The sequence below is a fragment of the Diprion similis genome, chromosome 12, assembly GCF_021155765.1.
Source record: "Diprion similis isolate iyDipSimi1 chromosome 12, iyDipSimi1.1, whole genome shotgun sequence".
Classification (NCBI taxonomy): domain Eukaryota; kingdom Metazoa; phylum Arthropoda; class Insecta; order Hymenoptera; family Diprionidae; genus Diprion; species Diprion similis.
The window spans coordinates 8,694,231-8,721,158 of NC_060116.1; the positions used below are offsets into that span (position 1 = coordinate 8,694,231).

The following is a 26,928-nucleotide window of genomic DNA, read 5'->3' on the forward strand; positions in this document are numbered from 1 at the left end:
TCTTTATCAAGACGCCAATGAATTACATAATTACGACACGAATTATTCAGCGAAGTCATTGATCGTGATGTTGACAATTAGATAGAAAAGTTAAAAAAAAAATAAATAAAACAAAACTTTAAGGATGATATAAAATGAAGTAGATACAGTGAAGTTATAAGTTGTGTGATTTTTGCGAGCGTTGCGTTGCGTTGATAATTCGTTCATAATCTAGGTTTGCATAATGTACAACAGTTTCGACATTGATACCAATATATCTAAGTCGATTTTTTTGGCTTTCGCGTTTCGCATTGAATAATGGCTAAGAAATATGAGAGATAAAATATATTTCAATTGATTATAGCGATGTGTAAAGATATGTTTCGAAGATATCTCATGCATACGCTGGTGTGTAGGACTGAAAAATTTTAAACAATTCTTTTTTTTTTCTTCCAATTCAATTATTTCTCACTGTCATTCGACCTCGCGGATCATAAAAAGAGAGAAAAAAAAATGATCATTGAATGTGCAGATGGTCAATTACGTCTAGATATAAGATTGTTTTTTTTTTTTTTTTTTGTTAATTAATCGATTCCGCGAGTATTCTAATCACCGATTAATACGTTAACGGTCAACGGCTCGTTTCAGTCAAGAAAATCTTTGTTTAGATAATCTTCTGTCAGTATATAAACTCGTTAGTTCTTCACAAATGAATGTATATGTATATATATACGTATGTATGATAATGAGGAGACGTATAAATAACCTAGAGGACTACAAAATACAGCACTAAAAGCAAAAATGCTTACGCCGTGCTTGTATAATGTAATATTTGGTATTATAATACAATGGTAATTCTTTCTTACGTTCTAAAACTATATTATTAAACTCTCAACGTGGATTATGTACCTCATCTCCGAGAGCTGCGATGCAGAGATATTTTCTTTCTCATTGTAGTCATTTTCGCAAAGCAAGACGTTTCATATTTATTTCTTTTATTCATTAATATTTTTATTTCTTTTTATTCATTTTTCAAATTTAGATTCACTTAGACATCATATTATTTGTTACATCGTTACAGATTGAGATAAAAAACAAAAAAAAAAAAAAAAAAAAAAAAAATGGGATTTTACGATACGGATGAATGTTATTTTTCTGTTTTCTTAAATTTTTTTTTTTTTATTCGTCTTCTTTCATTTCGTTAACGTAACTACACGGTAAGTTATAACTTCTTACTTATTCTTAAATCGTACCTAAAAATGGACTCACGTCTTTGTACACACTGAATTCATATTGCGGCGACTTACCGACATTTATTATTACAATTATCATAATTATATAGCTTTTCAGAACAAAGAGACCAACTTAATTATTTACAGTCTCGCTTCACTCACTATGTAATACCATATCCGCTGTTTTTACGTTGATTTCGCACACAGTATTCAACCGGCGCAGCGTTCACCGTCGAACGAACGATGGGCAATTACGAAAACACAGCCCAGTTTCGCTCTTCTTCACCGGGTCATAACCGGCTATCGTCAATTCGATCCGAGTTCTTAAATAAAAAAGGCAAAGTCGAGGTGTTTCCTACACATTCGCCGATACACCGTCGCGGAAATATGGTTACACAATTTTCCTTAAAAGTTCCACTAAATTTTTTCATTCACAGTACTTTAAAATTAGCTGCATGGCCAATTAAAAATACTGTGAAATGTTTATCTCGACTGCGCTCAGCGCGATCAATTTTCACGTCGAAAAAAAAAAGCGAAACCAATGATTACGAGTGGAACCTTTAAGGGCTGCATACAAGCCTATGAAACACCATGAATTTAGAGAGAATTGTCGTTAGGAGTTACACGTCGCATTTCACGAGACATTCTACGTGAATAATATTGCGAGATTCGCCAAGGCGACAATCACGAGGGTCCAGCGACCGAAAGACACCGTGTTCTCCGCCGATGACAAGGAAATCATTGATCCCGATGATGATCCGAAGAGCGTCTGTTCCCGATGGCTGAACGGCTGCTCGGACGCCATAAGATCCTGGCGGTCAGGGCAGGGCAGGTCTTCGAGATTCAATTGGAACAGATGCCTGACGTAGCCGGTCTTACCCTCCACAACTTGCAACTAAAAAAAGAACCCACGTTATGCTGCCTCGTATGTTTCCACTTTCCACTTTCCACTTTCTTATTTCTCTTTTACTCGCGTCGTTATAAATTGTCTTCAAAGTATATACCATGCATGTAAGGTAAATATCACGTTCTATGTACGTATATGTCAAGTGTAAGCTCATCCCGTCGGGCGTGAAGGTATTTTGAATTTCCTTCGTTTATCCTCTCAGTCGCTCGATCAGCTCTTAAGGGAATTTCTACCTCCGAACGCGATCAAATCCCGCGAAAAATAAAAACCGTATATACATACGCAAGACGTCCCGATTTTCTTTTACCGCTTATACGCGTCTTCAGGCGCTTTACTTTTAGAGAGTGGATCGAGGAGAATCCGGTACTGAAAGGACTCCATTTTAACGAAGTGACTAACCAAAAAAGTGCCTTCTCAAAGCTTCTTTATACTCGAAAAAAATCTCGCAGCCCGATTAGGCTGTGAAACTCAACCAATGATCAATTGCTACGAAAATTGATGCGATTTTCGATCAACTTTGCGAAAAGCACCGAGGTTTTGCTGTCGTTCTTGTTGTTCGTGGGAAAACCTAAACTCGAACGTATCATTCTTACCGTTTGTTGATAATTGGTGTTAGCTGACGGGTCCGCGATCGCCTCTTCGTCGTCGTAAGTGTACGAATCCTCAGGATCATCATTTCTGTACAAGTACTCATCGTCGTCGACCATGGTGCCATCGTCGGACGCGTAATCTTCTGCAATGTTAGAAACAACATTTTTTTTTTAAATTTACTAACACCTGGCTATTCCCATAATCCTCCGAAAGTCCACTTAACACGATAAGTTTCAATCAACGGAATTGAGGGCTGCTCACGCGGTCTGGCAATTACTGACCTTGGTATTGGGCAGTCTCCGAAGTAAGTGCCTGGCTTTCGGTTTGAGCATCGTCGGTAACCTGTACGGTGGAGTTGTTCAGCTCGAGAAAACAGGTCAGTTCATCCAACGATTCTTTCAGCCGCGTGTTGTTCGTCTCGTTCCTCAATCCCCATATCCATGCGAGTCTACAGTCGCAGTTCAGCTTGTTGCCTGAAACAATTTACATCGAGTGTTAAAATTTAGCAATAATAACGATAATAATAATAAAAGTTCATCAGGATCAACGACTTTCCATAACTCTTGGAAGGTTCCACGTCTACTTGGAGTATAAGCAAAGCTTCCTTGGCGTACTTTGTCGTCGTTCGACTCTCCTTCGTTTCCCGGATCCCCAGGGAGATTCGGCGCTTTGGACTTATGCCGATTGCCAAAGTTTTTTCAACGCGTATACTCGATGACTAACCGCAATTGCGTAAGGAGAAGCATTTCTTACGGGTGTTAAAAAAGCAGGAAACAGTGGTTCAACAAGTCGGCAAAATTAGTGTTTAGTGGAGCTTTTGCTGCAGCAACGTCCTTTCAATTTCCCTCCAGAAGATGGTCCTTCTTACCTCTACCCTCTCCAACCTGTACTCCACGGACGGTCAACACGTGCGGAAAGAGCCAAAGTAAAGGAACCGAGCAGCTTCGCGACGATGACGCGATCCTCGCGGTGGCAGAGGGATTCTCTGGCTCTAGGGTAGCCCTGCACAATATGCATGCATATATGCATGAAGGTGCCACGCGGTACGTCCGCACCTTACTCCGGGTGTATGTTACTCAAAAGCGGCGAGCGATACATACTTTGATATCGTTATGAATAATGAATGGGACAAGGCAGAGATGGAATCGCGAAGCGGGCCTCTCGAGTCTTTAATTAATTGTTTAATAATAAATTATATCTCCGCGGTGCAGTGGAGCGGGATATATAGGGGATAGTCGTCGGGAGTTCGGGTGCGACGGGACTCCCGTGGGTGTTTAGATATTTATACGTTTAGTAGCAGTCTGGACCCGTTTCCCCCCGCGGAAAGTCCGAAATGGCCCGCGGGGTCGAAGCACCCTCGATGCCTTAAACTCCGGTTAAATCTCGAAGCGCCCCGTCGCTCTCGGCTTGCAGCTTGCGAGGCTCCTCGCCGTGTTTATACGAGCTGTAGCGAAAAACAACAAAGGTGCATGGGTTAACGTATCTCCGCGGGGGACCACCGACGTTTTTTCATCATCATCCCTCGGGATCAAGCGACGGATGGCGTTGCGCGTACCGATGAAACGCGCTACGTCGACCTCGCGGAAATTATACTGCATCGCGAAATTGCAGGGTGCAGGGAGAGGAATTCTTGCACATGTGTTTGGGGATTCAAAAGATGTAGGGTACGGTGTGACGTTCGCCACCCTTATTCTGTAAGTCACCCATAGGTTGTCGGAGTAATTCACTTTGAACTCCTCCTTCGCACTCGGAAGCAGTGCTTCTGCTTCCTCTTCCTTCTTCTTTCGTTCTCGTGCAGTTTATACGCTGTGGGTAATACGTTATACATACCTCGTGAAAGAATATGAAATGGATAATACATTTTTCTCTCGAATCCCCCCTCGACTCTGCCTGCAGTAAGGGGACTAAAATGTACTTTGAAATAATAACAGACCGCGTTGCACGAGAGAGCTTCGACTCGTCTGTGTATGTATATGTAATATGTATAATACCAACCTACGGCAATGCGATATGTATAATATGTATATTGCGTATAGCAAGGCTCACATGCCTGCGCCTCTGCGTTATGTATACATACACCTATCTGTACAGGAATATATTATGTATATATCTAGTATATCTAGCGGGGAAACAAAAACTTTTCATAATTTATTTAAGGGGTAATTTCAGGGACCGTTGAAAGCCAATACGTGTTTGGCTTTCCCGCATGTAGGAGCTTTTCTTACTTCTATCCACTTACTTTTTCTTCTCTTTATTTCTACGTTCACTTTCTGCCTGTTTGTTTTTTCTTTTAAATTATCTACTGCTTTGCTGTGTATCCACGCAAAAGTATAAAATTAAAGTTACGAACGTCGGTTTACATATGCGTGGTATCACCTCCGTTATAATGTTATACCTCGTACGCGTATATGCATCCACCCTTCGTTTGATAGAAGGACGAGATATGAAAGTTCGTTATACATCCCTTGATAGTGTACAATACTGCATATGCACAGGTCAGTCTGTATTGAGTGTAAACACGGTACCTATGTTGAAAAACACTGCATGAAGGCAGAAATCTGTGTGCCTATATATACGGATGCAGCGGGTACCAACGAGCGTTTTTGACGGGGAGCTGAATCGTTAATTTCTTTTAAAGGTCTGTATGTACAAGGTTTGAACATGTATCGATTCAGCTGAATTGCGAGAGGTTTAAATGAACACGCGTGTCCATCAGCAGCCAACCGCAGAGACATCCTACAGGTATTGATAATCGGATAAAAGTATAACGAATAAAACGAGACACGATGACTTTTGCTGTTGAAAATAGAATCCGGAAAGTGTGTGTGTGTGTGGAGAATAAGGCGCGAGGCGCTGCAGGTTGCGGTGGAGAATCTTTAGGTACCTACGCCCGGGAATTAATTAATTACAGTAATGCCGTCAATTAATTATCCGAAAGCTGGGAGCCGCGGGGTGTGGGGAAAAAATCACAACGCGGCTGACTGGCTCCCCCTGAACGCGAAAACCGGATGAAATTGAAGCCAGGAACCGTGAAAACTGCGGGGCCAACCGTCTGGTTCGAAACTCTCGCCTCTCTCTCGGCTTCCATCCCGTTTTGCCGGTAGACTGTCGAGGCGATGGTGAATCCCGTATCCCGAGGGGACGTCTCCTGGGTGCTTGCCGGGCGCCGGGACCCTGCATCGTGGGCGTGTCCCTGGGATATTAGGTTTTAATCATTTAGGGGATGAAATTTTAGGATGGAGGCGTGGTTGTCTGCCGCTCTGCCGGGAACACCCCTTCCTGTTTTATCATCGACGGAACGCAAACGTCATTTTGGTCACCTTCGACGCACCATGCACTTTGATCAAATCATTTGCAAACCGTTTGCGATCTGCAGGGATTCACGCCGGATCAGAAATCATCGTGCGAGTCTATGTCGAAAAACGGGACCGAAGGGCGAAGGGGGTGATTAAAGAAAGAAAATCGATTTCACCCTTACAATCAATTTTGTATTAATTTTTCGTACACTTTTTTTACATGAGAAATACTGACTCGCTCTAATGTAAAAGTTTTATGTTTAATTCTGATAAAAGTTTGAATTTCATTCGTATAGCGTATCGAAAATTTATCAAGTAGAAACAAAGAGAATAATTTAGGAAGAAATGAAGTTAAAACGACAGAAAAGTATTGAAATTATGAGAACAGTAGATAAAATCAGATTATTATTCACAGGTGGCTAATAAATTTCGTAATCTAAATTATTGACGTACCTACATAATTGAAATGCACGAGAAGCTTCATTGTCGATACCAGAATTTATTCTGCTATGAACTACGCGAGAATGCGGAATGAAAATCAATGGATTCCAATCTCTGCAATTGATAACAATCATTACCTAATATATAACCTTCATTATAAATCGAGGACCTTGCAATTTTTATACACGAACGTAGAAGGCGTGCGTATCAGTCGCCATGATTAATTCTCTATACGTGTATCTCTCTTTTCAATTATACACGATAAAAATTTATATTCTGTTGCAGGCATCGAAACGATCTTTTCTTGGAGTATTAACGATAAGTTGCAGCGTGGATGCGAGATCCTGAGAGCATTCAACCTCCAATCATTACGAGCAAAGTGGTAAAAGTGAGTTGCAAATATTATATTCACCTGTAGATACATAACATACAATATACATATATGTATGTGGATACCGTGAAAGGCAATCAAGGAAATGTTAGCAATGGTGTAACCCACAATATTCGCGAAAATGAAATTCACACCAAAGTGGCAATTCCGCACCCCCCGTAGGCATCTTACTTACACTACTTACACTTTCTTAGGCCCGCGACAAGTCGGAGAGGAGTGATAAATATTTTCTCCTAACAACGTCATCCCCCGAGGTTAAATTTCATTTCTCCAAATCCTTCCCCCGCCCCGCCCTTCAGCCCCCGAATTTCTCCTCATTCGACGCACAGCACGGCGCAGATAATACCGATTGCACCTCTATCCCCCGCCCTGAGGAACCTGCACGTCTCCGACATCTAATGTCACTCATCTGATATGGTATTCACCCCGAACTCGGGCACTAAAAGCCAAACTCAGTTACCTTAACCCCCTTTTCCACCCCTTTTCGACCGGCGTACACTCTGCGGAAAGTCTGTATATGTATATATAATAGGTATAGGTATAGCCCTTGCATCCCTCCAATTCCCCGATCCCTCCCGGTGTTTTAGCCTCTTTTATTTGTCTACGGCTCCGTCGCATCGGTGCATAATACCGTAGCTCTCGGTCTCTTCGCAGCATCGATTCGAACTATTCGCGAAAACGGACAATTCGACGAGGTTTTTCACCCTCGCGATAACCGGTTTTTTGTATCTTGAATTATGCTGCACGTGCTCTTTTAGAAGCGATGCATTTTTTACTACAAAAACAAAGTTCCCGCATTTTTCTCCACAACTTTTATCCTGATTCTTGCCTCACGCTTGTTCGGTCCCATCGCTAGCGCGTCCAAGGGATGAAACCCTCTTTGCCTCGACTTTTGTTTATACAAAATCCGGCCGATCCCCGACGCAATCCGGGTATCGTGGCATCACGTCCAATTTCAGGGTTTCGGCTGACTTGAGACTTTTCCGCGGCGACATTAGACCCCTGCTGCCAATTTAATCCGGAACTCGCCATCTTTGTTCCAAATGTCTAAATCAGATTAACCCACATGAAATGTAAATTCAAATCCGGTAAAAGGCAAACCTTTCTTGATTTTTTTATTCCTCTTTCTTCGCTGAGTAATTTTGCAATCGTACGATTCTTTGATCTTAAGATAAGACATTTTTCTTTCTCATTGTTTTTTTTTCCTTCGTTCGCTTTCCGTCAGCATAAACACTCGGACTTTTCGAGCGCTTCTATTTTCCACCAATTTCCCGATACGTTATAGGCAGTAATGTTGTGTCCTTTTTGCTTCGACTTCCGGCTTCTCGGGCCATTTAATAGCTTCCGTAGAGTTCCTCGTCCGTTTGTTATATCTCTCATTTTCAACCCCGTTCGCCCCTCTTTCCAGCAGCGCGAATCGCTCGACTAAAGTGCTCCGTTGTCTCTGCTTTTCTTCGTCTTGCAAGATGCACCTCCATTTTTCTTTCCCTTACCATCCAACTTTCTCCACTTCGTAAAGATACTTTGCAAAAATTCCTACTGTATGATAAAAAGCACGCAAGCGTTTTGCCGGCGGCAAAGAAAATTGCTACCAATTACAAAAGTCATAGAGATAGAGAGAAAGCACTCATCCAGTCATTGCGCGTGGTTCGCTCAATTTCAACCGCGTTTTTCATGACATCACGCAGTTATACCGCTTCGCGGAATCGCGATTATCTTTCTTGCGATCTTGGCTTTACCGCGCGACTCTATGTACCAGACAAACGCGGCTTTTGTCGAGTTTCCGCAAACCCCCGGCGACGGCGGATCCTTTGCAAAATCGCGGCGAAAAATCAAATTCGCAACGCTGTTCGTCGACCCAAAAAAGGTTCAAGTTTCAACTTTTGCCGCACGCGCACGGTTCGAATGTATAAGAGTCCATGATATTCAGAGTCCAGGTCGCGGTTTTAAGTCTCTCACTTTTGAATTATGTCCTCCACCCATCGTCACGTGGTTATGTAAAGACCATATACGCCGTACGACCGCACGCTTTATACTGGACAATAAACTTCGAAGTGAAACACGGTGTTTCAGAGCTATTTGCATTTAATATGGGCCTCGGCGGAACGCGTGCAAGAAATGCAGACTCACCTAGCTGCTCGAAAAAAATATCGATTTCTCAATCAACCGCTTGAACTTTCGAAATAACCTCCACCGTATTTTTCATAGAAATACGTAGTTCGTGATAAAAACTACCGCTTCTGCAGATCCTGGCTTAATACAACCTTTCTCCATCTACGTATGCAAATTTTCAAATCCTCGCTTGAATTTGCCTTGTATCATTTGAATATTCCCGCCGGAACTTGTACGTGCTATACAGGTATATAGCCTGCAGCTTTCTAATTGGATTATTCCGATGAAAAAACTACCATTTAAAAAAAAAAGTAAAATAAAGAAAATAAATTCGAATCGTTTAACCACAGCCAGCCTTTATTTTGCAATGTAAAAATATTAAAGTAACAAAATTTTTAGTTACGTATTAATTCGCCGTTTTTCCTTGTTCCAAAATGGAAATGGAAAACATTGATCGATTCTAAGGTTTAACCGCTGAATCAGATGCGATTGAATTTTCGAAACAAATGTTTTTCCTCTAGATTGCTAAAAAAAAGTAAAATTTTTGTCGCATTCTATTACACCCGTAACGATTTTTTCGTTCCGACAAAATTTCGTCTTTGTTTACTTATACCGTTTTTCATTCTAATTTGATGTTATAATTCAAGAGCTTTTCGAGTGGATTCAAATGTTAGTGTAAGTGGTAACTCGTCCCCCATTTCCCTAATTGCGCGGTATAATCTTCGGCTCTGTGTAGGTATACAGTAACAGCGAGACGAATAATGGATTCATTAATTATTAATCAATTAAAGTAACGAGTAAAAATGGTAGATCGTTATTTCAGTAATTATTCAGCGAACAGATTTCCGCCTTGGCTATAACGCATAATTTGCAGAAAAAGTTGGCTGACAATTAAAAAGTTTGTTAATTATATGTATAACATAATCGATCGATTGATTGCGCGGAAACATATATATATATAATATATATAAATATATATGTATATTGTATTATATTCAATGTATTAGCAAACAGATTCCTCTAGCATTGCAGGAAGCTCCACCATTTGGAATTCCCCCAACCTCGCTGGCTATGATATTTCATATATTTATCAATTTAATAAAGTGCTTTTAGCGAATTGGCTAAGAAGGCTCGTTTATTTACCGCTGTGAATCATCGCCGGATCGAACTATCTCACAAACAAAATGTATAAGTTACATGTGACTTACGTGAAACCGCTGCGTCGTTTTCCAGCTTGGAGAAAACGCACGAATTCTCACGAGGAAACGCGATCTACTGGTTTGTAGAAATAAATTTGTACACGTACACATCAGGTAACATTATTGATAACGAATCGGAACGTTCGATGGGTGAATACCTGTTTCAATCTGCAATCATACGTGCACAGCGATTCAAAATTTGATTTCACTGTACAAATAGCTCGTCGGTAATTGTTTTTAACTGCAAGGTTCTATCAGCGCTTCATTGCTGCAACTGCACTTTTCATGCTCACAACACAACCGCCTGGCGTATAAAATGATGATCCAAAATACCGTTGGAGGGAATTAAGTTTGCTCGTCTCGATGTCAGCTTCGACTACCAATCGCGTTTCGAAATGTTTTTGGGGGGAGATTATCTTCCGTTAACGTTGTTCCGGACCCCGGCGCTAATTAAACGGAGAGCTCCGTGGCGGCGACGGAGGAGAAGGAAACGGAAAAGGGATGGATAGAGAGAAAGGACGAGAGAGAGAGGAGAGGGCAGGAAAAACAAATCCAAAGGGACGACGTGCGACCGGCCAACAAATCAAAACGTCCAGGTCCTGTTACGTAATAACAAGAATTTACCCCGGGGCCCCGAGACGCCGGGGTTCCAGAACTTCCCAGGTATATGGGTATATAATTAAGGCCCCATTGGCCAACCTGGGGGATGTTTTGGTTTCATTACGCCAGACATTAGCCGGCAGCACTTCGACGTCGGGTTTTAACGTGCGGTATATACGTATATACCTACACCGAGGCAAGGACAATAATTTCGCTGCCCAGCTCCAGTGCGATAAATTCTGATACATACATATTCATATTCCGGTAACCCTTATGAAATAATCATGGATACGTAATCCCGCGAGACTCGGAGCCCCGAAGTATAGCTACGAGATATTTTTCCTTCCTCCCTTCCTTGTGATGTTTTCCTTAATTCTTTTCTCAACAACCTGCGCCTCGTTACCCCGAATTGCCTCCCTCATCTTATTGAGAAATTTTTTTATATCTACGTTCGTATCGGTGCGGCTGGGTATAAGGCGTATTATCAACTTCGTCCGGGATTTATTATTCTCGTTTTCAAAGCACCCGAACAGCACACGCGGCGTACAACATCGAGGGTAGATATGTTTGTACGTTTAATGCGTTAACAATGCCCCTCAGAAAATGTGAAACGTGTTTGGTTACACCCTTGCCTGTATATATATATATACATATATATATGTATGTGCATGTATGCCTTATACTTTACCTTTCTACACATGCCCCGAAGCTCTGTGCAGCCCGTAACGCAGTGGGCGGTCCATTATATCAAGTACCAATGTGATTTATGTACATTAATATGTGTTTACTCGTTCTCTTCGAGTAGTCTCGAATGGTTTTCCCCCGAAGCTCGCCTAGATTACGTGGGGTATCTACGTCGACAGACGTGTTTCATTCTCATCGCGTCGGTCGTGCCGTTATAGTGAGGAAATATATCTTTCAGCCTCTCAACAACCTGCCGCTTATCAGGATTATTGTATACACCAAGTTTTCCGAGAATAAACCTGATGATCAGAGGCATTGTGTGTGCACGCGTACCTGTGAATTCACGAAAATCTCTTCCTCGGATCGTTCGAGACTGTAGTCCTTATTCATTATTACATTTTGAACGTACATTTACGTGAGTTCGATTTTGAACGGAACTGGGTTCGGATATTTTTACGTCCCTTGTGAGTTCTTTTTCCTCCGCGATATATACATTTTTTTTTCTCTTTCTATTTTCTTAAATCTTTCGTGTCATCCTTGATGTACGTATTATATGTATACATAGGTAGATATATTTATACCTTTTATATTTTGAAAGCTCGAAAGAAGAAGCTTTTCATTCTCTCTGTATGCCCGTAAGTGTATTACACAATACAACGAGTAAATACCATTATTCCCAACAGAAAGAAGTAAATTGGAAAATCCTCAGCTTGGGGGAAAAATTCTTTGCGAAAAATACAAGTCCTTTCATTCCCGTTGTATAAATAAACCCCGACCAAGTTTTGCGTCATAAAAAAAAAAAAATAATAAAAATATCAAAAAGACTCGAAAAAAACAAAAACAAAAAATAATCCCGGGTCCCCCGCAGTCGCACATAATACATACCTACACGTGTAATGTATGTACATACTTGAGAAAAGTATGAGTGGATTCCCGTGGTTACTATGCTCTGCGTACTTTATACCTTTACCCGGTATGTTGGCAGAAGGAAAACTCGACTAAATTTCACACATTGAGTACGAAGCCGCATGCATATATACGATATACTAGACTCATCGTATATTATATTCTGAAATGGATTGTTGGAAGAAGATTATTTTCCTTCTTTCTCTCTCGCTCCCTCTACCTCTCTTCGATATGAGCTTGCAGAATTTTATTGACGCGGCTTTAGGCGGTTTTAACTCTTTCACAGTTTCCCAGAACGCTCAGCTCCCGCTTTCCATCTTCTCTTTCGGCATTTATCTCTTCTTCTTTTTCTCTACCTTTATCAATGTAGTAGAAAATGTGCGGTGATGATCAGCATTCGCCGCAGTAACCGGGTAGAAACTAGCGAGCGGAAATGATCGAGAAGAATTGAAACGAAACATCCAAACGTAACGATTTATAGCGCACTGGTTGAATTTTCACGGTGTGCAGTCAAGCGGATAAAACTATGTAGATCTATATCTACCACCTAAATGGCTAAAATCAGTTCGCGTCCGGGTCTCGTTCGACCTCTACATGTACATACATATAATATAAGCAAATCCATAGTCTGATATGCAGCCGAATGCAGTAATGCATGCAGATCGCGCTGTGTGCAATGACGAGTTCCCATAGAGGTAGAGAAAAAAGAAAACCAGCTATGGCAGCAAGCAATATCATAAGACCCTGCACGTATATCACTCCCCTGACCCTTGCGCCGCGTATTTACACAGGAATAATACGCGTTATAGGATTAAGTCAAAACATCGACCCGGATCGACAATGTAAGTGAGCAGAAAGAGAAGAAAAAAAAAAAAAAATCGAAGCAAAAAATAAGGGGGTTGTAAACCGGACTCTACCCCATCGAATTCGGAATCAACCCGCCATTGTTCACCCGTAAACATGCATACACATCACACACGTATAACACATACGTGCGAAAACTGGACGCGACGTATTCTGACACATTGGTGAACCAGAGAGAGAGAGTGAGAGAGAGAGAATGGAAGACGGACATTGACAAATGTCGAAGGAGACGCGCGCGGACGCGTGCACTGCAAACCGGGGTGGTGAGGATCGGTTTAACTCTTTTCAAAAAGTCTCTAGCATCTAGGTGTTGGAATAGCGCGGGGGGCATAAATTACAAACACATGGATACCTCGATTCGTGTATACATATATTTTGGTTCAGACTGGGTCGGGTCACAAGCGATTAGGGAGGCCGGATTTTAATCCGGAAAAACGGTTCTCTTCTGCCGGTGCGTGCGATGCAGTCTAGCTCGGCAGATGTTGGGCGTCTCGACGTCGCCGAGTGCAGAGATCCCATGGTGGTCCAGGACCAGGAATTTTGTAGACTGCAGTTAGTCGCACTGGTGGCTTAGTGACGTCACCCATTGAGTTCGTGGAACGGCATTTCACGTTTTTTTGTTTGTTTTTTGTTCGTTTGTTTGTTTTTTACCCTCCCCTTCCAGGGTGTTTTTCATTGTTTTAACCCGAAACAATGCCCTGGCCACGCGAATCGTGATTCGCACGCCACATGTCACGGCTGATTCTCCTCTTCGCACTGCGTATCGCAAACGTGTGCATATACGTACGTACATAGAGGTGCATACGTAGCCACGTAATACGTACGCGGGCAATAAAAGCATACGTGCGTAAAACGAGCGTTGTTACGTACGCGGCGTGGGAAATTTTTCAGGAATCGTCTACGCCGAGACCAGAGTCACGAATGTTTGTTCTAATAAACCCCACACGACTTATGCTAAGGGCTATACGCGGTGTGGTTTACTAATTCTTACAATTTATTGTCTCGGGAAAGTTTTAACGACCGTTATGTTATACATGGAGAACGTGGAAATATCTGTTCAACTATCTATTTCTCTCCTTCTCTTTCTTCATGCTTTTATTGCACGGAATGAGCCTCGGGTTATAATACCCTGGAATTCTAATCATTGAAACAATCAAAGAGATGCCTGAGACTCCGGAGAGTCGCATTGCATGAAATATAAGTATGTAGGTATCTACTGCTTCTTCTCAAATGAATTTCAGTTACATAATTTTCTTTGTTCGTTGATTTAATTCGTTGTGTAGAGAATTTCATCGAATCAGTTCTCTGAAGCGTATAGAAATTCATTTTCCTCTGTAAATGAACATTTACCGATGAACAGCAGAGCAGATTTAATTTCAGCTAGTCAACATCAGGTTTTTGCAAAACCATATTTACAGCGTTTCGTACAAATCAACCTTTTCGAGTTCCGGTGTGTTTCCCCCTTTGAATATAAACGCGATGTGAAATTTTCCGCGTTAGATAATCCTTACAGTTTATTATCAATATTTTACCACAATTGAAATCCCCGCATCTGCACGAGAGTATCTCGATATTCTTTTTCTATCCCCCAGCTAGACTCGTGAGTAGGATAAAAAGTAGAAAAGCACCCTGCCGTCGGCTGTTCTTTGCCCAAATCCCCGCCCTTCCCACGAACGAGATCGTGATCTCCGTCGCCTGGTATGTACGCAACGAGGAGTAAAATAAATAGAAGCAGTCTAGTCTGGTTCGGGGGAGCGGCGAGGCTGTGGTCGATGTGAATCGGCATCGAAGGGCGTCGAAAAGCGTCGAGGGGCTTCGCGATTTATGCGTGGGAGTGCGTCCTCGAGTCTTATCGATGCGCCATTCGTAATTCGTATCTACGTATACGTATAAGTACGTACGCGAGTCACGTATACGTATCACGACTAGATGGATACGCATTTTTTTTCCAGACTGATTTCAACGATTGTGTCGGGGATACGTAAACAACCGTAAAATTGATCCGCTCTTCGAGTATCATTCCTCTCCGCTCGCGGAGCGACTTATAAATCAAAGTTCAGATTTCATCAAGTTCCATTCTTCGACTATCAAGTTCTCCAAGGCACGGTACAGACTGTATAAATAAGCTATATGTATATGCATATCGGCTGGATTCGAATTTGCCTATAGATCCTGGGATCCTTTTGCCGGTCATAACGCGGGTCAATTACCGCGTCTAAGTATCACCGAGTTCGTTATATTCTCCCCGTTCGGTTGGGACTCTGTGCAGAGGAAACGTGTACGCGTGGCCCAATTAAGGAACGTTCCTATTATAGAGTCAAAGCCTCTACTCAATCGCAGGCGAGTTGAATCGAGGCTTTAAATTCGACCTGCAGCGGACGAGGGTCGCTTACAGACGGAACGAGCGGATCGAGTAGTTTTAAATATTTCTAACAGTATACACTTTCGAGTCCATCGCCAAAGTTTATTACTCGCTTAAAGTTGAAATCGTCCTTTCCGACGCCTGCAGGGATCCATATATTCTTTTCTTTTACAATAAATTGGCCGGCATCGTGCTTGTTGGAAAAAAAAAAAAAAAAACAGAGCCGGCCAACCCTTTAATCTGACCTAATCATGATCTGTAGGAGAAAGTCAGGATTTCTCGGTAAAAGTTAATCCGCAGCACCCTTCCGACCGCAATGTGTTTGCAAGACACATACGAATGTCCTCCCCCCTCCACACCCGCAGGGGTATGCGCCCCGTTAATGGGTACTGACTAGGTGATATTACCCCCTAAATGCTGCTGCAGCCACTGTTCCATCTCCCGTCCTTTCCGCTCCCTTACAGCGACAAATTCTCCCACGTCTCCCGCTAATAGAATAGATCCTTGTTAAGGACCCGGGGGCTCAGCGTAGGGACGATAGCGAGGGACGGCAAGGAGGAGGGTCCTTCGTTTGAAATCCGCGATTTTCCTCCCCTCCGGAGGGTTTTTCGATTTTTTTTCTTCTTCTCTCCTTTCTCTTTATGCCTCCACCCCGTGTACGTTGCGTCGTCGCCTCGGTTCTCCGTTCGGATTAATATCCCGCGAGCAGGCCAGTTTGGCACTTTCGCCGAAGATATATTAGGTATTTGCGCTATATTTCCCTCCCGTCTGGCTCATATTCCCATAAGAGAGACGCGGCTCTCCTCATGCAAGCCACCTAAAGTATCCCGCCTGACCTCAGAGTACATAAAGGCAGATGTCAGACGACCCCTATGTAATAAAACGTGGATGGGGCCTCGTTAAGGTGATCCGCGTAAGCCTTCCCTCCCTTCCTCACCCCGTCTGTCCTTCTCTCTCTCTCTCTCTCTCTCTCTCTCTCTCTCTCTCGTCGGCCCTTCCCTTTTCGCCAGGGCAGACGTGGATCCAGCGCAGCTACGGCCACGCGTGCATGATACACAAGTGCCTCATGCACTCGATACATCAACTCGAACTACATGCTCGGCTGTGTGCCGAGTGGAACGCCCACACCTTCGTTTATCCGAGAATATTTGATGGTAGCGAACGTGCGTGGTCCGTGACGCCCGATCTAACAAGTTAAATCTATCCGTCTGCACGTGACTTTGTCTATTTGCGTCATCGCCCGTATCAGCTGCGAGCATCCCTTCTTCCCCACAAGCTGCACGATGCAATTGTCGTTTGTCTATTTCATCTATCTACTGTAAATTGGTCGAAAAGAAAGGGCTGACCAGACGCTACCGTTTCAGGAAACACGTCACGTATATGTATATGTATACATATGGGACAGGGATTGATGGAAAAAGCGGTTCTTTCAAGGATCCCCGCAGAAGCAATGGATCCTTTGAAAAACTATTCGGAATGGATTTTGAAGGAAACGAATCCTTCGCCTGGAGCTAGAATGTGACCGAAAAGAACTTTGAAGGTTTCTTTTATTTCAACCCTTAAAGCCCTGTCCAGTCCGCATTGGTTTTCTGGAGACATTCATACTTTTCTGACGATTCTCGAGTTAAAGCTGTAAATACTGATTTTGACAATGAGTTGAAATCAGAGGTTATTGCAATCAATATTTCGACAGGATTCTAGTCTAGTGAAGTATTAGAGATTCCTGCAAACTCACCTTCAAGGTAAAAGTAGCTGGTGTCGTTGTAGAGGTTGGTCACAATCGGTTTTATGTTGTCGAAGGTCATCGTCTTGAGTTCGTTGTCCCTGAGGTCCAGGAGATAAATGTTCGGAGCGCCGACGAGAAAGTCTGGTTCAAGCGTAACGAGTTTATTCTCGCTGAGCCTGAGCTTGCGGAGATTCGTCATTCCGTCGAGAGCCTTTTCGGATATATACTCAATTTGATTTTGGTCGAGATCCATCTCCACGAGCTTGGGCATTTCGGCGAAAGTTTTATCGCCGATCATTGCCAAACGATTGACTCTCAGATCTAGACGCACGAGGTTTTTCAAGCCGTAAAACGTGTCCCTGGTCACAACGGAAATTTGATTTCCACTCAGTTCGAGTTCCTCGAGGGATGTCAGGTGCCTGAACGCCTGGTCGTGAACCACTGTCAGGTTGTTTTTATTGATAAAGAGCATTTTCAGGCTTGGCAGGCTACCGAACACGTCTCTGTTTATCTCCGTGATCCGATTCTCGTCCAGGTTGATGTGGGTCAGGTTATTCATCTTCTCGAAGGCGTGCCGCGACACGTTCACAATCCTGTTCTGGCTCAAATTTATCTCCACAAGTCCCGGTATGTCCGAGAAGGCTCGCTCGGCGAGCACGTTCAGCATTGCGTATTGAATCATGACCACCTCAAGGTGTTTCAATTGCTTCAACACCGTCGTTGGAATGTGATTGAAGACTCCGTCGGGCCTGACGGTAAATTTCAGCTTCCGCACGTCCGGCTGAGAGTTGAAGTAACCCCATATCGGCAAGTCGGGTTCAAGAGCGCCGAAGATCCAGCAGTTGACGTCCGTCGCGAGACCCAACTGGGTTGAACCGCAGTAGCAAAACATGGGAGAACCTTGCTCCTCGATGTCGCAGATGTTCACTGGTTTTTGCTTGACATCTTTCGTCTTCTTTTTACTTCGGGATCGCGACGACGTCGTCAAGATGGACGGAACCAGTACCAGGATCAGAAAGAACGCAACGTGGGTCGCCGGAAATCTCATTGTCTGAAAAGAGAAAATTGAGAAATTCATCATCGTCGTAATCATTTGCAGTTATTGATTTTCATCGGGACAAAATAAGGAGTCTTTAACAAAGCTCGTCGCGAATAATCCGTCTCAACGTGATACCTTATCCGAAAGTTTTTTCTTCGTAATCTCTTTTTTTCGCGATCGCGTCTTTGTCTTGGAAAGCGAAAAGCAACCGTTATTGGGATAATGCCTAAGAATAATGAAGCTCTGGTCTGTCAGGTTAGTCAGCTGTACACAGCAATCACAATCGCGATAGAAATTTTAAAAAAGATTAGCGCGGGTTCGATGGTCCGGAAGAATCTCCGAGGGTGGAAAAACAAATGCGGGATTTTCTGTGTAAGGGATAAAAGACGCGGTCTTTCCGCAAAACAAAGAAAACTCCAAGCTATCCGACTGATAGCCGGGACGCGGTGGAGATATAAGCTCTTTGAAAAATTATTCCCTCAAGTGGAAAGTTGCATAATATCCTCCATCGCCTGCACTTTAAGGCTGCGTTTTATTTTCACGAAAACTTTCATCCGCCTCCTCCTTTGCCGACGCGATGACACATTAACTTTGCATTGAATATTTTTTTCTTTTTACACTATTATTTTCTCTTTATGGTTTTCTTACTTCTTTATTTGAAAAGAAGAAACGAACAGTTTTAACACTGCGAGGGCCAGAGAATTTATTTAAATTCAAATTGCCTTTAAATTCCTACTGACGTGACGGTATTTATCTGGTTAAAAACTCGTCGCGTTTTCGAACTATCGGAATTCGGTCGCGTCATTTTACAGCTGACTAAAGTTTTAAATGAAATTCCATCGGAGTGCTATACGGTCGATCAGGTGATGATTATGAGATAACTCGCCACGGCGCTTCGGTAGGCCTACACACAAGTATTTATGTAACAGATACACTTACAGCCTCCAGGACTACGTGCACAACGCGTTGTTCAACTTTAAAGTGCTGACCATAAACACTGGAAAGTTAACCAATTCCAATTTACCTTTGGAGTGTTTTATCAAATTTTATCCAGCGCACCTGAGCCGAGCCGAGAATCCACTCTCACTTTCCTCTGAATAACGCTACCGCTTTCAAAACTTTATTCTTCACTTCGGGTTCCTCGACGTATATTTGCTTCTCGGATCCTAAGACGCAGGTCCAACCCTGCTGAGCTAAAGACAAATTGATGAGAAGCGAGCTCGAACGCGCTTACGTACACCTATACGGGAGTTTTCGAATACCCAGGTGGTCCCCCGGTCCCAAGAAATTCCTAACCGTTTCGCTCCGTCGAATAGAGAATGGCCAAAAGACATCCTCCTGAGGGAAGAACACCCGTGGCACCAGCCCTAAAACGCAGCTTGGAATGCGTTTTGGCATTCCATTTATAGCAACTAGCTCGAACAACTCTTCTCAATTTAAATCTTATCTGGCGCCGAGGCCAGGCCCCGGGACCACCCTTCTTATACCCCTAAATATATCCCGGCTAGAACCTGCAGGTCTGGTTCTAGGCTCTTGTCTTGTCTTTTCCCCGAGGTCGCGTCTGTCGGACATGATAAGGGGAACAATTTTCAGCTGTCTGCTCTCGTGGCCCTCTCTCTCTCTCTCTCTCTCAAATCTGTGCCGTCAAGTGGCTCGTGCTCGATTACTTAATACCCCTAAAGCCGTGCGATCTATGCCTGCGTCCATGTACAGCGGGTGAATGAGTGAGTAGAAAAATTCGAAAAATTGTATTCTACGATCGATATTACGCGTTCCAGCTATCACAAGGAACGCGTGAACGATCTTTAACCCTGAGTTCGAATGAAAGATGCAGAAGAGAGGTGTTACGCTGTAATACAGTTGTAGACATTTACAGAGGAAATTAGAGACGCCCACGCGAGTCTAATCAGCGTCATCTCGAGTGCTTTCTTTCGGCCGAGCTTCTTTCTCCGAGTTCTTAGGACCTTCGAGTATACGTCGGGGTATTTTAGGATGGCATTTTCGAGGGCGTACTTGAGAGCACGCGAGTCTGACCCACGGCTATACGCGCACATGGACGTAGAGAAACGAAAAGAAACGGAACGAAACGAAATGAAACGAAACGAAACGAAACGAAACGAGAATCGTCGAATTGTTAAATGTAGCGTTTTACGAAGGAATGTATGCTGGATACGAGACATATAATAGCGTATCCGTAGAAATTTATTCGTTATAGGTTCAAGTTATGCTGAGTACGAACCCGAAGAGCGGTGTTACGATAACATACAAAGAAATTCGATAAACATACTCTCATCGATTTATCTGGAGTTCGATGCTTGGAAGGACCCTAAATTTTCATTAACCAAATAATTGAGCTGCTCTTTCCGGGATCAGTGATCTAATGGATTGTGGGTTAAATCCAATTCGCGGTTATGACTCAGCGATCGATACAAGATGCAGCCGTGCGCAGTAATTAACCTGCGCGTTTGTGCGATCTTTTTGATTTACAACGTTTGCCTTGCTTCTTTTCTCGTCAATCCTCTCAAATAATGTTAAGTCCGAGTTTACCTAACCCATTTCAACCAGTCATAACTAACGAGCCTCAGGCTGTATGCTAAAACCCACGTATTGTTACGGATCCGGTACGTTCTTACGTCGGGGTAGAGAATTTGCGAGTGAAAACCGAACCGTGGATTCTCTGCTGTCATTTTTTTTTTCTTTCTCTTAATTCTTTTTCTTTTCCAGCCCTGCTATATTTTCCTTTTACCCAAATGTATTTAGTTTTTTTTCGGTCGGACCAGAACACAGACGGTAAAAATTTTCAGTTACAAACTGAAGGGATGAAAGAAAAATATTCAGAGAATTTTCCGGACCGTTGCGGGAAATTTCGTTACAACGTTCGACCCTCGCGAGCTAAAAATACCTGGCAACAATTGATCCTTGCATGAGCAGCCTGACGAACTTATACATATAACTAACCAAATATGTCATCTCGGGTGTTAATTGCGTTTGCGTTGTTTCATTGCAAGTCATTTCATCCTCAGTTCCAAACTCACCTGAGTTTCAAAACCCAAACCCTCTAAGGGACGGAAGCAATTCACTGCATGAACGAGGTGCCGATAGAAATTGATGGACATTGGATCTGATGGACACGAATCGGAGTTTGATCTCTGGTGCTGAGTTATGTATGAAGAACTGAGTGGAAAGCGATAGAATTGCAAGGATCGGGTGACTTCACTGGACAGATATTGCACCTTGGATATCAGATCAGAGCCAAGTGTCACATGACTAGTCGAGTTACTCGTCACGTGTCTTCCCTCGTTTTTCTACCCAACTTGTGTAGTTGGGGTGTCCGTGTCATGGAGGATCACGTCTCTCGGAGTTACGTAGCCTGAAAAGACCCGCAGCAAAGTACTCGATATTAAAGACGTTAAAGGACAGGCGTAACTCTCGCTGTGTATCGATACCCCTTCTTTGAACGAGGGTGAAGAGAATGTTGTCGTGTTTTGCGGTTTTTTATTTTATTTTATTTTTTTGATTTGTTTCTTTTTTCTGCAGTCTGAGTAGAGTCCGAGCTGCATTGTTTCGTCCGTGACTATTTAAAGTGGTTAAAATGAGCGCGGAACGTGCAGCTACATGAACCCAGAGGATCTAGAGTGATCATTACCATTAATTAAACTTAGTAACGTGTCGCGTATATAGCTAACCTCGTAAGTTACTCCGCGTCATGTAGGTGTAAATATCTCGTCTCCATATGCGCACTTCAGTGCCCGATGCGCGTTGCATTGAAGTAAAAAACGGTCGCTGGAAAAAGGAAAAATCACGTCCGCTATTCGTTCGTTGACATTTCAAAGCCGCACATTTATACGCCCTGTGTTTCTACGTATAAGCTCGACGCCTACAAGTCGCGCAGACCGTCTATAGCCGCAGGGCTTGGCGCCATAAATATGTTATGGGGGGTTCGAAAATTATTGTCGTTATGACGCGGGAACTGGACTGAAAAATAACTGCATTAAGAAAAATGCATCTGAGGTCATAACTCGACCCTGGAGCCACACGTTATGCGCTAGGTGTGGTTTCGAAGGGTTTAATACACTGTAGTGACGTCATCTGTCTCGCAGCACGTACAGAAACCGTCGGGACTGTAAATTGAACCAATGTCGGGGCATGGAAGATGGTTAAAAATAAACCACGCTCACGCCCAGGGCTCACTCAGTTTCTCCCTAATCTCCTCCAAACAATTCCTTCAGGACCTGTGCCGATGTGTGCGGGACACATACACGCGTACACGCTGGTATACCTGAGCGAAAAGTAGCAGTTTTCGAGAGCTATAACCTCCTCTGAGACTGAGTCCCCCATCCCTCCCAATTAAAAGTCCTACAGACATACATGCCATAACGTCGCACCAAGAATTTGCCAGAGTTCGTCCTTCGGGAATCCTGTGATACTGTAGGTACCGAGGAAGGAATTCGCGAGAAATCCTTTGACCCTTAACACAGAGATCATGGGAGACAAGCTATGATTTTGGAAGAAATGTGCTAGACGCTTGTCTCCGAGACGTCAGATGCTGGCGACTTTTAACTTTTTTACTCCTTGCGGTAAATATTCTTACCACCTATTTTATATACATTTTTTGTCTATTTAGACAAATTTTCAACATATTTCTTTACTCTTTTTTGCCAATTCTGAGAGCATTGTAACGGGTTTTCGATACTCGAGAATAATTATTGCGATGTGAGGTTTTGGAATCGCTGATCACGAATCTGAAATCGGATTTTAAAAATCCCTAGGTGGGAGATCCAATATGGTGGACAACAAATTTGATTCGATCGGAGAAAAAATGCTGTCCAGGGGTTTTTGGGGTCACTGTTTACGAATCTGAAATACGATTTTGAAAATGCACTACGACGAATCCAATCCGTGATCCCGAAAACCCCTGCATAGAGTTATTTTGGCTGTGTTTCATCAAATTTGATATTTTCGTTCACCATGTTGAATCCACCATCTTGAATTTTCAAAATCTGATTTCAGACTCGTCATAAAAGTTGACTCAAGATACCTTATGTTCACCGTTCAGGTTTTGCCGAGTATCAAATTTCGGGTCCCACTGCGAAGCCGTTTTTCATCCGATTTCTCAAAAGCATTGCCGTTAGCAAAAAACTAGGATGTATTTTTCTGCTGGAAGAAAACCGTTGCGAGAAATTCCAACGTCGAACTATTACCCACTACAAAGCATGGTATTTTCGAGAAAGCGGGTATTATTAGCCGCACAATCAGACTCGATCTTTCCCAACATCCGGACGGGTGCGGAAATTTTTTTAAAAGCCTCCGGAGTCGCGGTTGGTTGGGTCGATCGTGCTTTTAACGGGCGTTCCGATACCTTAACGATTACCTTAACGTTCTCCCAGGGGTTCGAGTCGAAGGAAGAAGGAAACTTTACAGGGGATGTGAATTAGGCGGGGTGGCTGAGGAAAGGGTTGCGACCGGAAGCGCGGCTGTCATGATGCGGTAAAAATCGACCAGCAGCGGGAAGATTACCTTCGTACTTACCCGGATAGGAATGGGATTACACCGGAGGAAGTGCATGCTAATCCTTACCCGTGGTAACAACCTGGGCATAATACGTACGTACGTACGTATATATGTATGGATAAAGCAAACTGCAGACCTCCGCTAAGTTATACCGTTATGAATTTGCATAACGCGACGTACAAGAAGGCCACGTTAATAATAAACGTCACAGACGGCGGTTACGCGGCCGCGTTATCCGCGACATCAATTTGAAAAATGTAGACCGAGTCGCGACTCCTTGGTCATTGAATTTATCTTCATTTTTTTATGCCGAGCAAATACGAGTTCAACAATACGTAATTCGGTTCTCGCCGAAAGAATTCGCAAGAATTTCGCGTCCCAGTTATCGTATTTCTTCCGTTGCACTTTGCCTCGTTACGCACGCCACGTGAGGGCGGTTTTCACGTCGTTACGCGTATAAATATGGGTATACCTACACGATGAATCGTTTCGCAACTCAATATATATATATATACTATGTTTATACGTGACGTAAGGGTGATTGCTCGTCGTTAGTTGATTACTAGGAACGATCGCGGCGAGCGTGACTTCATTACCACTATTGTCTCGCGTCTATTTTCGCGCTGGACGTGTCGCGGTTTATACATATATATACCCCATGCATAGGTAGGTGGATAGAACTCGTCGAGATTACATACTCCTGGATCGTTTTTCCTCCGCACTGATGTCACTTCCTATGCATTCTGGCCTTTGTTATTTTATTTACAATTTTTCTCACGTCACATTTTAAACGGCTCGATCGTAAACCTACTTTTCGAGTATGTGCTAACTTAGACCTGACCGTTTCAAACTGGTCCATGATTCATGTGTTGTCCGTGGCATAGCTAATGATTTGGTCGATTATACTTGTTGTTAAACCGTGATGATCCGGATGATTTCCGGTATATTGTATCGCTCGTCGTGTGCAGGGTTGCAATTTAACGCTTTAAAATTTCTCTTTGAAATCCCATAAAAATATTCGATACTGAGCGTTCGGTGAAATTATTCATCGGTATATTTGTAGCTCGACGTTTACTGGATGATAAAACCTATTTTTCATTCTCTGAAATTCTACCAAGCTGACCGTTTATACTTTTCTAAGGATCAAACGATCGTTTGTCATGCCAAATTCGTCCCAAAGATATATCTACATGACTTTTTACAGACTGGGTCGAGTAATATCATCCCACTCAAATACACTGAAAAAAAATCGTTGAAATTCATTGAACCACTAGATTTCACGTTGAATTTTAGACTCGCAATCTTGCGATGATTTACGACAACATTATACGCTATCTTATTTCAAGAGTCTTTTTTATACAAGCTAGATCATCGAATGAATAGATTAAAAATATTACAAATGTGCAGAGCGAACGTATTTTAACGTAAACGAAGAGAATTTTGCACAGTTACCTGACGTGAGTCAAATTGAAGCTTGAAAGCGTTGAGAATACTTATCCACCGCTAAGGTAAGAAGGGTATTAAGGTAATTCCTGGCTTCAGGACGTTGCGAAATTTCTCCTAGTTAAGCACGGGACATATATAGTGCAAGGAGTGTTCCACTGCAGGATGCGTCTTGTGTAGGGGAAAGAGAAACGCGAAGGGTGAACAATGCTCGTTGTTGGACAAAGAGGAATTCACTAAGGATAACGTAAATCTGACGCTCTGAGAGGGTCCAACTAAACTGACGTAGTCTCGAGTGAGGGACGCGAAAATAAATAGTATATCTAATTTCTCTGGAATGCACGTCGCCTGGAGTCCAGACCTTCTTCGTCGGCAACCTAGGCGTGTTGTTCCACGAAACAATACTCGTCCCCGGCATGTCGCACTGTGTCTATCTATGTATGTATGTATGTATACAGATTACACCCGACCGACGACGCCGCGACTCCTTTTTTTCTCACACCCTAATTTGACTAATTATTTATTCAAAGACCACCGAGATCAGTCGGGAGACATGCGGGCGGCCGCAACGGTGACGCCGGTCTTGTCACAAGAGTGTCAATGGCCTACCAAAATACCACACACTCCTATTTATATATACGCACAAAGAGTGCGCGAGACACTCGGCGAGATTCCTTACAACAGTCTGCAATCTCCGAGATTCGCGTAAAGATAATTCGCCCAATTGGCGAGCCGCAGTTTCGAGCTTTATTTACTTACGTTTGTATTCGCAGATGGTTAGACTTTTGTTTTTGTTTTTGTTTTTGTTTTTGTTTTTGTTTTCAGTAAATTATAGCAGAAGCTGATTATAGCGTGGCGTCTTCAACGTTACTATCACGCACCTCTTTTCTTTGAGCAGAATTCTTACGAAACAGATTTTGAGTCAGCTGGTGATCTTGAAGGAAAAACGTGTCTAACAACCCAGTGGAATGATATCGCCGTTGTGGTTTATGGTCCAGTGAAGTCTGGACGGTGCGGATTGTCGACATCGGAGTTTTGAGTTACGTGTCGTAAATTGATAATTAAGAACGTTTCAATTTGTTTGACAATTAGAAGCCTCGGCAGTGCCGGAGGGCGTGGAAAATGGTCCAAGTTAGAACCGTTCGCGTGTGGTACAGCCGCAGAACCGCGCACCCATACTCATCCACACACATACTTACGCGGAGAGGAGACGGACATAGAGATAGAAATGGAGAGTAAAGCTAAGCCAAGGCATTCCCCTGGTTAAATAGACGTCAGCCGACCGTAAATTAGTGGGACGATCCCTTGTTTAATTTGGAAACCCTTCTGTCAGCTGTACACAGTAGTGTACCAAAGTTACACGTGTTGGTCGAGACCCCGGGATGTTTGCATAAATTCAACGCATGTTTACACACACAGGGCGTCTAGTTTTCATCCTCTCGGGCGAATATCGCCTCAAAACCATAAGCCGCGGGTAGTTTTCTCACAACGTTCGGTTAACCATCGAAAACCACACCGTCGTTCGTCTCCTTAGCTTTTTGTCTCAAATTTTTCGTTGTCCAAGTGAAAATTATATCGCTTTACGATGTAGCCGAAAACGAACGAATGATAGGGGAACGCTGAACGGAAACGCTGGGGAATTTTT

The 26,928-nt window shown here is 43.1% G+C and overlaps 1 protein-coding gene across 1 annotated transcript in view; it reads right to left on the reverse strand.

The window, feature by feature from the left end:
* Positions 1 to 1,728: 1,728 nt before the first annotated feature.
* The window catches only part of LOC124413289 (connectin), a 56,755-nt gene continuing 31,555 nt past the window's right edge, over positions 1,729 to 26,928 (reverse strand). The window contains exons 2-5 of the mRNA XM_046893783.1: positions 17,300 to 18,341; positions 2,991 to 3,182; positions 2,712 to 2,851; positions 1,729 to 2,106 (exon numbers count right to left, since the gene is read on the reverse strand). Of these exons, the coding sequence (XP_046749739.1) occupies positions 1,858 to 2,106; positions 2,712 to 2,851; positions 2,991 to 3,182; positions 17,300 to 18,338 (1,620 nt within the window). The 5' untranslated portion in view covers positions 18,339 to 18,341 and the 3' untranslated portion in view covers positions 1,729 to 1,857. The remainder of the gene's footprint in view (positions 2,107 to 2,711; positions 2,852 to 2,990; positions 3,183 to 17,299; positions 18,342 to 26,928) is intronic.